A 15,911-nucleotide genomic window follows, 5' to 3' on the forward strand; every position below is an offset into this window, starting at 1 on the left:
TCCTTGGATGGAAGCTGTCAGCCCTCAATAAAGTGTTTCTATCTGTGCTTTTCCTATATATTGTTGTGTATAAGAGATTATTGTCATCTATGGAGATAGTCAAGTCCAAAAAATTTATAGATGTTTTTGAATGTTCAATTGAAAGTTTTATATTTGGGTTAGTTGTATTGATGTACTCATGAAACTGCAAAAGTTCTTCCTCATTTCCAGACCAAACAAAAAGGATATCATCAATAAAGCGTCCCCAAAATACCATCTTGTCACAGAATTTGTTATTGGATCGATTATATATGTATTGCTCTTCCCAGTGACCTAAAAATAAATTAGCATAATTAGGAGCAAAACATGCACCCATCGCTGTGCCCTTGAGCTGTCTAAAGAAATTGTCTTGGAAGAGGAACACATTATTGTTTAAAATCCATTCTGTGAGAGAAAGTAAAAAATGGTTAGGTGGTGACGTCTCCGACCTATCTAAGTCTTGCAGGTTTATATTATATCAAACATTTGCAGTTGGTACGTTTAAAAAAATATATATTTAAAGTTCTTCTTCTGAATGCTCATAAAAGATGCATTTATGTGATCAAAAAACTTTAAAAAAGTAATATTGTGAAAATATAATTAAATTTAAAAGAATTTGTTCAATTTGTTTTAAAATGTAATTTATTCCTGTGATAAGCTGAATTTTCAGCGACACATGATCCATCAGAAATCATTCTATGTTGAGCTGGTAATCAAGAAACATTTCTATATATTATAACAGTGAAAACAGTTATGCTGATATAATTGTTTTGTGGATATTGATTAAAAAAATTTTTTCTTGATGAATACAAAGTTAAAAAGATTTTTTTAAATATATATATATATATATATATATATATATATATATATATATATATATATATATATATATATATATATATATATATATATGAAACAATATAAAAGTCTTTACTGTAACGTTTGACCAATTTAATGCATCTGTGCTAAAAAAAAAATTAATTTATAAAATATGTATTGATAAAAGAATTTCTTAATTTTTGATATTATATTATGGTTCAATGAAAGCAAGGAAATCTGATCTTTTTACAAAAATGTTCAAATGATCAGCATCACAAATTTGTTTGCATTTGTAACTTTGATTAGTGAATAGTGCAGAATCTTAAAGATTTTTTTCCATTAGTCTGATGTCTTAATGGAATGAAAATGTCTTACATGTTTAAAAAGAAACATGAGGGTCAGTCAAAGATGCCAGAATTTTAGTTTCTGGGTGAACTATTCCCTTAAAATGCCAGAAAGTGCTTGTTTGCTACCTCAGAAATGGGCTGTGGAGACTGTGTCTGTCTGTGTCTGTGTTAGAGAGAAGGGAGAGACACTGTGATTTGACTGGACATTAGCTGGCCGTCAAAAGACTCAAGACGGAATTGGCACACTAACGTTAATTAAAAAACTGAGGGGAATGCCACCTTTAAACCACATTAACACAGTAATTGAATTCTTGATAGGCAATGGCAGCCTGTTAGGGTTTGTTCACACAGAATGCATTATTGCTTTGAAAAACGCAAGACATGCACGGGCTGTGGAATGGGGAAAAATGCAAGGTGTTTTTTAAAAGTTGAACTGAAGTTTAACTTGAGCGCCGCGTTTTTAGAATGCTGTAACGACTGAGATGCTGCAAAAGACTCAATACTCAAAACAACAAAAATTGTGCGTTTACATAGAAAAACTATGGAAAAGTAACGCATTGGAATGGAAAAATGTGTTCTGTGTGAACAGTCCCTTATTTTATTACTGCAGACACCTCCACCTGCCACTTTCCATCACATCATCACAGTCGTCATGGAAATAAACCTGCATTGCGCTCAAACATATTGCAATAGTGAGTTGAGCTGAGTTCAGCTCTACCTCTGCATGCAGTATTGATCACCATGGTGACATTACAAACAATTAAAATTTCTTTCTTTTCTGCTAAATCATGTTTACTCTCTGACCTCATGAACATAAATATATCATGAAACAAATAACAAAGTGCATCATTAACAAACTTAAAATACATTTTCAAGAAATGAAAGAAAATCTAAAGAATAAATCCACTCGAATGAATTCTAAGTGCATTAGTTGCAAATTCCTCATATGATAGCAGATTGGATTAGATTAGATTTAACTTTAAGTACAACAATGAAATTATCAAATTAGAACTGCAAATTGTATATCATATAAAAATATTAGGTATATAGTAAAATGCAAACGACACATGACTTACAAATGTTAGTATCATGGAAATGAACACTGCAGTGCAGAATACCTGTTATAATGTGGTTCAGTAAAACATGTTTTATTTTAAAATAAATTAAAACTTTTTCTTAGCAATAAAAATGACAGTAAAGACATTTACATTGTTACAAAAGATTTCTATTTCTAATAAGTCCTGTTCTTTTAAACTTTCTATTCATCCAAGAATAATGAAATAGTGTATCACAGTTTCCACAAAAAAGTTGTCAACAGAACAATAGGAAATGTTTCTTCAGCAGAAAATCAGCATATTAGAATGGTTTCTGAACGGATCATGTGACACTGAAGATGGGAGAAAATATAAAATAACTTTTAAAATGCAAAAGCAGCCATTTGAAATTTTAATATTTCATAATATTACTGTTTTTACTGTATTTTTGATTAAATAAATGCAGTGTAGAGAGCATAAGAGACTTATTTCAAATAACTTCTTCAACCGTGCCAACCCCAAAATTAGTGTATAAGTAATTTATATTTAAGCAATACATAGTGTCCTCACAAGTATAGACATGTGGACTCCTAAGCCACACTTAAAATTGACCAAATTCATTGCATTTGATAAAATATAAAACCAAATGGTATCTGCAAACAGATAAACAATCAGGTTCTGTTTGTAATTGTAATTGTAATAACGTCTCTTGTTTCTAAAAAATAAAACCTGTTCTGTTTCTAAATCTGTTGTTTCAAGACTAAGAGCTGTAAATATGTATGCATAACGTGGTCTTTACTCAGAAGGTGCAATGGAGGATGAAAACTACAGAGGCAAGTTATTATTGAAGAAAAGCAAGGAAAAAAATGACCTCCCTTCGGGATGCACACAGTTAGAGAGAGGAAAATGACAAGAGAGAAAGCGACTGAGCTGTATTTACCCTGAGCTCCCACGTCTCTGAAGAACTAGTGAAGCATAAAATGTCCATTTCATACAAACGTTTAATTCGTTTAATAGCATGTTTCTCTGATCTTTTGGCTGTGGTGAAGCATTTGACAAAGAAATTTCATTTTTAAGAAAGTGATTTTAGACAGACCAGGTCCCATCCGTATGTTTTTACTAATGTTAGGGCCGATGGCTATAAATTCAAGCTTTGTATTGACTAAGTGGAAGTGTTTCAGGAAGTGTTTCAAACAAGAGTGCAACAAGCTATACTACAGTCAAGTTATGAAAAACGCAATTTTCTGGCTAAATAACCTGCTAGTAACAAAACAAGTAACAAAAAGTAACTAACTACATTCAAGAGGAAAATAACTTTTTAAATATACAAACTAAGCAATTATGACATTTATTTTTCAAACTGATAGTATTAAACTTAATAACTGCTTTCTATTTTAAGACATTTTAAAATGTGATTTTTTCCTTTGATGGCAAAGAAACATTTCCAGCAGTCTTGAGTCACGCGATCCTTCAGAAATTATTCTAATATGCTGATTTGTTACTTAAGAAACATTTCTTATTATTATCAATGTTGAAAAAAGTTGTGCTGCTAATATTTTTGTGGAAACTGATACAGTTTTCAAGATTCTTTTATGAATTGAATGTTCATAAAAACAGAATTTATTTGAAATAAAAATATATATTTTTTAACATTATAAATATATCTGTTACTTTTGATCAATTTAATGTACCCTTGGAAAAAAGTATTAATAAAAAAAATAAAACTAACCTCAAACTTTTGCATCGGAGTGTATGTTTCCACTAAATACCATATATAATAATACGCTATATCTAGAATGCTCAGTTATACAGTATAATTGAGTCAAAACATGGTTATGAACAGTAGCATCTATATCTAAATAAATGTAGAAAGAAAGTTAGTAATAGTTAAGTTAATGCTAGTTATCATAGTTAAGCGGGACTACTTTGACCTAGTTATTCCCCAACACTGTCAGGGTGAGATCATTTTAGGGCAAGCCTTCTCTAAACAATGTGTTATTTTTACATTGCTTCTTTACCTCTCTTTCACACCAATACAAGGGGCTGCTCTCAAAGTATCCGTCAGACTTTATTCCCAGAAGTCTAAAGTGGGAATAAAGGCTCCCTCCTTGTTTTTCAGAGAATCTCTTTAATGAAACTGTCAACTTCGATTCACACTCTGGTGAGTGAAACAGCCTTGTTAAGCAGCTTAATAAAATCGTGTGAGAAAGAATGAGAGTGAGAGAACTCACCTCTTATCTGCCAGATCTGTTTTATTTCCCACCAGCATTATGATGACATCACTTCCTCTCTCCGTTCTCACATCATCGATCCATTTGGTAGTTTGTTGGAATGAATTCACATCTTTATAGAAAAAAACAGAGACAGTGAGTGGTAAGTAGGGAAAACAGTGAAATAATCTGTTGCGATTGATATTTTCAGTTTAATGCGTTAAAAATAATTAAAACAACTAATGCCTTTTTTCATTTTTCCAATTCCTTAAATATGCTATGCTTTGCCACGTCTTTTAAAGTGTTATGTTATTAATGTTTTTTAAAGATTAGATGATGACAAAAGTAATATAAATGTACAAATAACAAAAATTAACATGCAAAGTTACTGTAAATATCCAATATTAGCCATGTTTATTTTTTTTGGTGCTATTTTAAATGTTCCTAATTTTGTTTTAGAGGTCTCCTACATCAGGTTTAAATGCATCAAAGGTAAAAAAAAAAACACTTTGATTTTCTCATAATGTACATTGCACATCACCATATTTCTCAAAGAGTCTGAATACGACTCGTTAGAAGATTCAATCTCTCTAAGCCCCGCCTTTCCAAAAGCTACTCTGCTCTAATTGGTCAGATAGTCTGTTGTGATTGCTCGACCGCTTACAGCGCATGTTGGAAATGAATTTAAATTGAAATCCTCAGCAACTGTATACTCTGTAAAGACATTTTAACATATCGATGAAACAGGAAGAACTAGTTATTCAACCCAAACCTCCATTGCAAGGACGACTTGAGCAGGATTTCTCAGTGGTAAGATTTTACTCAGTTTGTCGTACATTATGAGATGTTGCAATTGTAATTCCCTTACATCAGCATGTGTATCATCAGCAAGTGTATGTCCATCAACAAGCCGACATGTATTTTTCTAATTTTTTGAGGTGCATATGCAGGAATGCATACCTAAGCCAAGCACTAACGTGAATGACTGATGTATCATTACAGTTTGTAAACCAAAATCTTGCTCCATTCTTCATCAGTAGTAAGAACGACAGAATCTACATTAACAGACACAGTTTTAGGTAACATTGGGCCAACAGCTGATTAGCAGAACTATTTCAGTAAGACAATGTGAGTTAACCGGAGACTTACACAATATAAAACACAAAACTACCTATTTTGAACACTCTGTATAAAATATACACATCAATAATCAATCATAGGTTGTGATTCAGTGCAAGTTGGTTCAAATAAAATGGGTAGGCTACTGTTCCATCTGGAAATGGATAAGCTTTTTGCAAATCCTGCGTTGACCTCGCCGAGATTTGAGAAGCAATCGTCAGTAAATTACGGGAATACAACAAAAGGTTATACTGCTGTTGTATCGCTGTGGTAATTTTAACCTCTGACTTTTCACATCTTCATCCTTTGAATGTCTATACAGAGAGAATTAGCTTTTGCAGTGCAGAAAATGGCATCTTCTCGAACCAACTACAGTGTTTGAGGGCGGGTCAAAGTAGACGTTGTTCGTGTCAGCCATAGACTGTAAAAAAAGATGGACGACGCCCCTTCACTCTCTTCCATCGATGAAAAGTGAAGCCGCCAAAGTCCTAATATGGCGCTGACATCTACCGCAGATTTGGGACCTGCTTCTGCGCGGTAGTGAACCGGAAGTGGAGCCGCGATATCAAAGTCCCACCCTCACTCTCGTAGAAACCGTTAGTACAGTTTATCGAAACGCTTTGGCTTCACTTTTCAGCACTTGTGCGGCACGCTTAGTGTCAGCCAATGAAGACCATAGGCTGGCATTATGCAGATTTGTTATATTGTTACGTATGAGGTAACGGAAGTAAGACTGGAATTACTGACGACTCGTTTTGACAGTTCAGATCAGACTTGATTCTTGACAATAACTCCATTTATCGTGCACTTTGATCTTTGAAACTTTGCAGACATTTTACATTCACAAACAGCTATTACATGAAAGGCAATATCTGAAAAAGCATAATAGGGGCACTTAAAATAACAACTTATTAGCCCATAGTGATCTCCCTTTAGGGACGTCATCATATAAATCTGGTATAAAAATTAAAGTAATTCAACTTTTTTTTTTTTTTTTTGTAAAAATGCAGAAAGTTTTGTGTGATGGGTAGGTTTAGGGGTAGGGTTAGTGTAAGGGGATAGAATATATGTTTGTACAGTATAAAAAACCTATTAAGGTAGCTAAGTAAACGTGTGTGTGTGTGTGTATTTATTGATTAGATTTATATGTTAGTTATGGTTATATAATTTTTATATGTTATATTTTTATATGTTAGTTATTGTTATATAATTTTTCATAATTTTAAAATACACTAAATATATTCCAGCTATTGTGCACCATAAATGAACTCACTCATAAAGTAATTATATACCAAGACTTTTCAACTACGATGGCAGATGGATAGGTAGAGGTTCTTATGGTTTTATTATGGCATTTATGCCTGCTCATGTGCAGCCTGACATCAGTGAACTTGCTTCTGCTTCAAGGTGAAACTGACTGCTTTACCTATAAAATCAGGGTTTATATTTTCTGGTCATATCAATACAGTCGTGTGCACCGCTAACTCTGGCTCTAGAAGTCACACTGGGGCTTATGGATAGATAAAACTGTCATATTTTTATTGTGAAAAATGACCAACAGCTGCTTCTTACATCTTCGGGATGAATCTATCTGGTTATAGTGTTAAAGACAGACCTGTAACACATACTTTACTGATAGAAAATGTATGTCATTGATCACATCTCAAAATGGCAAATCGGACAGCTGAAATCATATTTTAAAAAAAATCCTCTTTGAAATGTATTATAGCTATAGAAGGTTTGATCATTGAAGTGTGTGTGTGTGTGTGTGTTACACTCACTTGTGATGTCATACACCACCACAGCTACAGTGGAGTCTCTTATATAGCTCGGGATAAGGCTCCTAAAACGTTCCTGGCCTGCAGTGTCCCACAACTGCAACCGAACCTGCAAGTCAGAGATCCCCAACTGAACAGTCAAATTATTTAGCCTCTCAAACACACATATACACACAATTACATAAACATACGCAGAGCCAAGCAAGAAGGTGGATCGATATGACCTCATAAAACCACACCAAACTGCCCCGTTGAAGGTCATGAAATCATTTCTGGGTTATAAACTCACAGAAATCTCTAGACGATAGAATCTATTTTCTTAATACATGAGCTTCCAGCTATATACTGAAACTACCAGCAACCCAACTGGTATAATAAAAAAAAGCTTTTTGAGATTCAATATGGTGTTATTAAAACTTTTCTCATTTGACATTGAATAGACAGATGACTAGTGCATTTGATTTACTGCTTTGTTAGAACATAGTAGACTGCTTACCGTTCTGTCCTCCAAATACATGGTTTTTGACAGGAAGTCGATTCCAATTGTCGCCTGTTATGACAGAAGAAAAACATCATGTAAGAACAAAATGAAATCAGATGCTGAAATTGAGTGGAAATACGGCTGTTTCTGTGCATGGCAAACATAAATGCGTCCTTGATATCATCCTGAGAATCCGAAAATGTGGTTTAGATTAGAACAGACAGCCGCTACGTTCTGCCTGTCAGTTTGATGAGGGTAATAACTGCTATACTGTACATGATAACTCTGTTCTGGGACCTGCCTCTCTTTATGATATATTACACATATTTACACTGTCAGAGTGTGGCTCCTGACCATCAATTAAGAAAACAACATACATAAAAAATAAATAATAATAATAATAATAATAAAAACATTTAAAAAAAACAATTATCTGGTGAGGAACTAGTTAATAACAGATTACATTTATATCTGTTCCTCACATAAAAATTAGGGATGGGCAATAAATCAGTACCATATTGTTTATTTGCCAATTTGAACAATTATTGTATGCAGGCCTATCGCTGTTGGTCTATATTGAATGAATATTGGCTAATATTGGATATTTACAGTAATATTTAAATTTACAGTCAAATTACAAGTGTTCATTTTCATTATTTGTACATTTATATTACTTTTGTCATAATCTAATGCTCACTTAAAGGTAATCTTTATAAAACATTAATAACAACACTATTGTTAAGCAAATCTCAAACTGAATATCCATTTTTTCATTCTGTACATTAAAGGGTTACTTCAGGATTTAGCATTAAGCTTTGTATTAGTAGAAAACCTGTAGTATTTTCGAATTACCATGCTTTCCACCCTCATATCCCTCTGAGAGAGATTTATGTATTTTTTGTCTGGAAAAAAATCCTCCGATGACGCAAAAATCGTCATTTTGCGTCATCGGAGGATTTTCTGGCCAGAGGCTAAAGACTACAGCCAGTAGGAGGCGTTGTTCCGCATGTTTTCAGCCCGCCCATAGAGGGTGGGATCTCACTCACAGAATGTACACACAGTCAGCCGTCTTTCTTTGGAAGCTAAGCTAGCAGGCTCTTGTTCTGTGGAGGATGCTGAATAGTTGGAGAAAGCTGAGTAAGTAGGGGTTATATCCTCCTTTTCCCGGACTTGTCCGGCCGTCGAGATCGTTCAAAATGTCCGGGATTCGGCTTTTGCTTTCTGCGGTTGCCATTCATTGTTTACATGCACACCTCTTGTTTCAATCTAACTGAATTCATTCCGACCGGTGAGTCTGAATGTAGTGTTTACATGAACGCTAATCAAGTGATCGGTTGATGTGCGTTTTAAACATCGCTAAGAAAATTCCTGCACCTCCGTTGCGAGACCGGCGCGTCTCAGTAATGACGCCACCGGCCTCGCGCCGTTCTCCCGCGGCCGTCAGCCTCGTCCTGCTCGCCACAGTAAACATGATGAATGAATGGCGACTGTAGAACGCAAAAGCCGAATCCCGGACATTTTGGGCGATCCCGAAATCCCAGGCAGACTCGTCACGGAGACTCACTGGTAGCCTCATAGGGTAGCCTAACCTTGTTTTCAACTGCGCTGTCTTACCGGTAGGCGTGGCCTCCTAGGGCAGTGAAGCAAGTGCATTCTGGGAGTTGTTGTCTTTCATCCACATAAGCCAAAAATACATTTTCTGGCTTTTCTCAGTCTAGAAAGCTCCAAATTAAAAAATTTCTTCACATTTCTTCTACATAAATGACCTATTTTAAATACACATTCATCTTCCCAGAGGTGAAGTATCCCTTTAAGTTTCTTTTTGCCTAAATTCACTCATTTCACTTATTTAAATTCACTCATTTCCAATTAATTACATTTATGGTATTTGTTATGGAACCAGAATTTAAATGTAGAGATGGGTTGCCAACATTATTGTAAGATAAAATGATGCATTGGCTCAGGCCACCTCACAACTGCAATGTTGAAATTACTTAAACACTGATGGAAAGAAAGTGCCTTCTGATGTTGAAAGCAAATTCATTCTCCGCTGGTGCTTTTATTGCAATAGGAGTGCAGTCAATTGTGTCGATTACGTTTGTAAAATCAGCTAATGCTGAAAATTGCCTTTTGAGTGTAACTGTTGAATTCAACATCTGTTCAATTCACCTCAAATGCCAAATGCCAACAATGGCAACTGTATTTACACTTGTGCGAACATTTGCATAATGGTATGTGCACTAATACGTTTGTTATTTATTATTCCAGATGTGTATGTAGCATATTACATACAAATTTTTCGTATGAATTGTGTGTGTGTTTTTCTCCTGGAGACCCCTGGTCTAGCAGCAGTTGATGGATCAATATAGGTCCACAGATCAGTGGGATCTGAGGAACACATCATGGACATCTGTATACAGAGGATTGGCCTTTTTTGTGTGTGATTCAGTTTGTCTGTGGTTATAGGTATAAGTTATGGGTAGGTTTAGGGGTAGGGATAGGGTTAGGAATACATTTTTAACAGGAATGTTATTCCAGGATCAATAAAAATATGTTATATTTTTTAATATCCAGGTACATGTCTTGGCAAAATCACGGTGACCTAATATCTTCATGTCTTACTTCACATTTAACATATTATTGCTAGGTGATAATATAGTAAACATTTTGTGATTATAAAAACATTCAATCAGTTGAGAAATGGTATATAGTCTATCACTCTACACGAGTATACTCTATGTCTGTAGATAAAGTTGGATATACTTACATATCCAAATTTGAATACAAAGCTGTGCGTAAATACAGTTTACATTTTGTGATGATAATTAATAAATCACATATAGCTGAGATTTTCTATATAGTATATGTTGCTTTATGTGAGTATACGGTTAAGTACTGTAGATGTACTATATATCCAACTTTTAATATACTGGTGGGTGAAAATTTAGTTTAAATGTATCTATGGTAAACAATCAAGCAGTTGAGATTTGCTGACGTGAGTGTATATATCTGGGTAAGGTTGGATATACTGTACAGTAGTCCAATAATTTGTTATGAATTATGAACTTATTAATTAATTCCAGTTATTAATTTATTTGATGATATTAATAATTATAAAACCAATGAAACCTATTACTCCTGATTTGCTTGACTGAGTTGTATTTTTATTATATTTTGGTTTCCTAAGGACATTCATATGCCCACAATGCAACAAGCCCCTAAAGGCAAACATGATGGATAGCATGAAACCAATCACTCAGCTGTGCATATTTTAATTCACCTACAGAAAGCAGAAGTTTTGCATCATAACACCATTTTTAAAGATGAAGCATGTTTTATGTTTTAAGTATATAGGTGTATAAACTGCTTTTTAAACTGCTAACTGCTTCTTTAAAACTGGAATTAGCATTTTTATCAATAGGCAGTTTATCACAAGTTAGTAAATTGTCCGATATGGCTGACTAAGGCTCATTCATATCAGCTGGACCAATAATTGACAAGGTTTCATACAAAACACAAATTCATGTGTTTGTGCATGTTTATCTGACCATGTGTTTGTCCCTCAATCCACTCGCACACAGTGGATTGTCAGTGGACTGTTACTCTGTTTCTTTGTTGTGTTTTGTTTTGCTGTGGGTAGATCTAGCTTTTTCAAACCTGCTCCTCCCTCACCTCTCTCTCTCTCTCTCTCTCTCTCTCTCTCTCTCTCTCTCATAAAAAAAAGTAAAATAATCATTGTGAATTTAAAATAACCTTCAACATATCAAATTTTAGGTAACGTTTATTTTTCTTTTTTTTTTACATTACACATGAGGCATATAATGCGTTGTTCTTAGTTTATTCCTCTTAGTGCACTCCTATTTATATACAGCGCCACGTGAAAATAAATTATATTTTACTCAAATTGTGAGCTTTCAGTCCGAATCAAATGTAATTGTAATGCTTTACTTCCAAAGATGTTGAAGATAGGCAGGGTAGTTCCAAATAGCAGCGAGGTTCATTTAATAAAAGACAAACAGAGACCCAAAAGGGTTCAAACACAACGCAACAGCGTGCTAAGCACAAACAATACCGAACCAAGAACTGAATGAACTGAAGGACTTAAATAGACAGGATGAATGAACTCAAAAACGAACAGGTGACAACTAATTATTCAATAACAATGTAAACAAATGAAGAGCGAAAGGGAATGGAACAGAGGGAACAGGTAACTGAAGAGAAACAAACTAAAAGTACATGTAAATGAAACTAAACAGACAGAACGTGACAGTAATAAGTGATGAAAAGTGCTGCAAAATAAAATAAAAACAGCTATACTTGCTGTTGCTTTTCATTAGAGTCTGATTCATTTTCCAATGACTCTTATGAGCTGGTTCTTTTAGGTAAAGAGTTACAAATTCACAGTTTATCGGTCTGAATCATAATCTAAGTAATGAATAATTTATTGCATATGTCAGAGTGATTACTGAATAAACATTAGATATACTTACTAAACTGCAAGTCATCTTTACTCACTCGTACCCCAATAAATTAACTAAGAACTCACTTACTCTTATTATATGCACTCTTTATTATTACCATTATATCATGAAGACCTAATGTCTTTCCAAACCTGACTTTCTTCCTTCAGTGTGACAAAATAAAAAAAAATCTAAATATCTTCTTTTGTGTTGAAACTATGGAACTATATTCATTTATATAAGAACAAAATTCTGAAGAAAATTCTGGTTTGTGCTTAGTGCAGACTTTAAAGGATATATATAAAAAGGGGTTTCTGTGACAAAAATAAAAAGAAACCTCCTGTGTTAAACAGTGTCAAGATGAAAACCCAAAGGTGTTGAGCTTTTCAAGGAAAGAAGGCGAGAAAGAGAGAGGAAAAGTGACGCCGATGTTAAATATAGAAACTTGCACAGCTAGAGGAGTGCTAGCACAAAGAGATCCAGAATGAATTATTCATAAACATTTTAATTATTAAGCTTCACACACATCAGTTTTAAAACACAGAGCATGGCTTCCAACACAGCTTCCCAAAAGCCTCAAGAAAAAAGGTGTTCTGATAAGAAAAGAAAAAAATTAATTCCTGTAGCTACTAAAATCCCTATAAATAAAGTGGAACTGGCAAATAAAACTGTGACAGGCACACAAACAAAATTTGTTGCTTTAGGTACCAAATGAGGAAGCAGCTAATTACGAGTCTTCATTTATGCTTCCGATACACTGTTCAGACAATACTGTCATACAGTCTGTGACCTAAATTATGCCCATTGAGAATATTAGACTATAATGAACATATAAATGTAAAAACATTATCAAAAAAGCAAGCATCATAGCCGATCTCGCACAGCAGACAGAACATGCCCTTTAGACACAGTGCACCAGTAGTGGTGCCCCAAGGGAGGATGGCACGAGTTTGATTAGAATCAACCGCCAATTAAAACTCCACCAGAAGAGAAATTAGCCACACTAATCTGCTTCACAAAGCACCACCTTGAGTGAATGTCAGGCCGGATCCTGTTTATCTGTTTATCTTTCTATTTGCATTTAATCAAAGCATATATTAAGAATGCAACATGCCCCAGGTGAGCAGACTCAAAGCATGCTGGGAGCTTCGCTGCTTACAAAGTGCCTGTCTGTGATTGTACAGTCACACAATCCAAATCATATTACGAAGAATGGAATGCTGACCTGTATAGATGAACATTTGTCAAATTCAACAGAATCAAATCCTGTCCTAGAATTAAGCTGGTACTTATCCATTGTTTTAGACCTTGGTGAGTTTCCCATTTGGCATCGATACCCTTGTACCCTGAAGACAAATGACATGCAGTGGGCCACAGCATTTCATTAAGGCATATTGATTGGAATTTAACAGCTCAATGCGGGACATGAAGGTACAGTATGACGTCATTCAATCGGCTTGGTGAATAATCTGAGACATGTTAAGCGATCGCGTGGGCTAATGCTAGGACATCTGGTCAATATCAGGAAGGCTTTAACGTGTTTAAATTTATTTCCTTTAACATGTGACAGGACTCTCAAGGCTACACTAATCATTTTCTTGGCAACACAGACAAGATGTCTGTGATGGTTTTTAGTGATCCAGGTCATCATAGAATGTCAGGTAAGATTTATTCAGAAGCATCTGGGCTTGTTTATCTATTTACTGAAGACAACTTCAATACAGAAAGAACAGATGCTACTGAATAAATCTCGTCTGCAACAGCAAAATCAACTGAAGTCAACCATAATGTAAATCTCAGTATGCATTTTATACGTGTTGCAGACCTCGCCCTTGAGGTCAACTCAACAGATGAGAATGCGTATTTTTCAATAAGAGTGAGAGAGACAAGAGTTTGCTGTTAGTCAAGCGGTCCTCTGTGTTGTCTGAAGAAGACGCGCCATGGTTGTCATGGCAACTAAAGCTCTAAACTGCCACCCAGAACTTAGAAAATGCAGCTCTATACTCTCATTATAACACATTTTTGTAATAAATTTCAAATACATAAAAATATATGTGAATAATAGTACACATATCTAGGACTCTCACACGCATAGCAGGCCTTAACCTCAGAGTGCCACAAAAGAAACGAGTTACAAGATGGTGTCTCCACAAAGAACCATAGTACGGTGCATAGTAAGTAGCGATGGCACCAATTAGACCTTAAGCGTGGATGGGGATAGACTAAAATAAAAAAATATCCTGAAGGAACTCCAGCACAGAACCAACTAAGTGAAAACTCTCCCCTTCAGGGCATAACGTTTCCTTGTGGAGGGAGTTCTAGAGTTTAGGATTCTAGAGTTCACGAGTTGGTCCCCCTCAGGGGCCAGACCCACAGTTCCACTTCTCTAGCCGGGGATGATATATTGTGCCCCCGGCTTGCGACAGAAGGTCCCTCCTAAATGGAATCTCCCAAGGGGAGCCATCCAGGAGAGATAGAACCCCCGAGAAACAAACTCAGGCCGGCCAGAACGGGTTTACTAGCAGCAGACAAACCCCATCCTGGTGAATCCTCTCTAGAACTCCCAGGACCAGAGAAATCAGGGGAAATGCATACAGACGCAGCCTGCACCAAGGCATCCAGCCCTAGTGGAGAACCAGAGCAGACAGAGGATGCCATTTCCAGAAGTCCACTTCCACCTGCCCAAACTCCTTCCAAATCAACTCCAGTAGCATAGTAGCGTACTCCCTTGAATCGAGGTGGACAATAATCAAATTCTGTTCCCTATCTCTATAATCCCTATCTAAACCCATTGAGAAACATTTGACAGAAGCTTCCATGCTGACAAAAATTCTACTAAGGGAATCAGCCCCTTGATACTGACCTCTAGTGCTCTCTGAGTAGTGTGTTGGTGCCCTGAAATGGATGACCGGCAGGGAACAACTGAACGCTCTTTTCTGTTACCCTCCTCGGAAGGGGCAAGCCTCCCAGTGCCATAATGAGTTCAGGCGGACACTGAGCAATGGTCTCGCTGAACCGCTGCTCCCTGAGGGTGCCAGGGGTAGTAGACCGATTTTCTGAGTGCACCACAGAGAGGTGGGCACACTTTGTGATGGTGTAGACCACATCCCCTCGGAGGGGTCTCCCCTCAAAGGCCTGAACAAACTGGCATCAGAACCTCTTTCCCAAAGCCTTTCTCGAGGGTATAACGGTCCTCAGATCCATCATGGAGCAGTCGATGGTGCGGGCTGTCTCCTTGGTGATATGGAGAGACAAATCTGTGGCCAGACACAACTCTTTCACAGTGTCAGGCCCTGCCCCCTCACCATTGCCAGGTCTCTTAGCAGGTCAGCCTGGTATGCCTACAAGATGGCCATAGTATGCAGACACGTCCCAGCTTAACACGCTGCCACATACGCTTAGTGGAAAACAGCATATTCCAGGACCTCGACTCCTCAGTGTGGAGTTTCGGAAAGAATAGCAGGCCCTGATGCAGAGGCTGTGATTTACTAAGGAAACGTTTGTCTAGCTTTCTTGTCTTGGAACTTTCTGCTTCTCGACCAGCCAATCTATGTCCAACTTGGCCATAGCACGAGTCACAACCTCCACTAGCTCCTCTTATGCAGGGGAGAGACCTACTTAGAGCTATATAACGGCAACATCGGG

The 15,911-nt window shown here is 36.2% G+C and overlaps 1 protein-coding gene across 1 annotated transcript in view; it reads right to left on the reverse strand.

The window, feature by feature from the left end:
- The window catches only part of rab6ba (RAB6B, member RAS oncogene family a), an 89,664-nt gene that overhangs the window by 19,833 nt on the left and 53,920 nt on the right, over window positions 1–15,911 (reverse strand). Inside the window, exons 3-5 of the mRNA XM_084128205.1 lie at window positions 7,822–7,875; window positions 7,329–7,434; window positions 4,450–4,561 (exon numbers count right to left, since the gene is read on the reverse strand). Of these exons, the coding sequence (XP_083984331.1) occupies window positions 4,450–4,561; window positions 7,329–7,434; window positions 7,822–7,875 (272 nt within the window). The remainder of the gene's footprint in view (window positions 1–4,449; window positions 4,562–7,328; window positions 7,435–7,821; window positions 7,876–15,911) is intronic.

The sequence above is a fragment of the Abramis brama genome, assembly GCF_963993115.1.
Source record: "Abramis brama genome assembly, chromosome: 11".
Lineage (NCBI taxonomy): Eukaryota > Metazoa > Chordata > Actinopteri > Cypriniformes > Leuciscidae > Abramis > Abramis brama.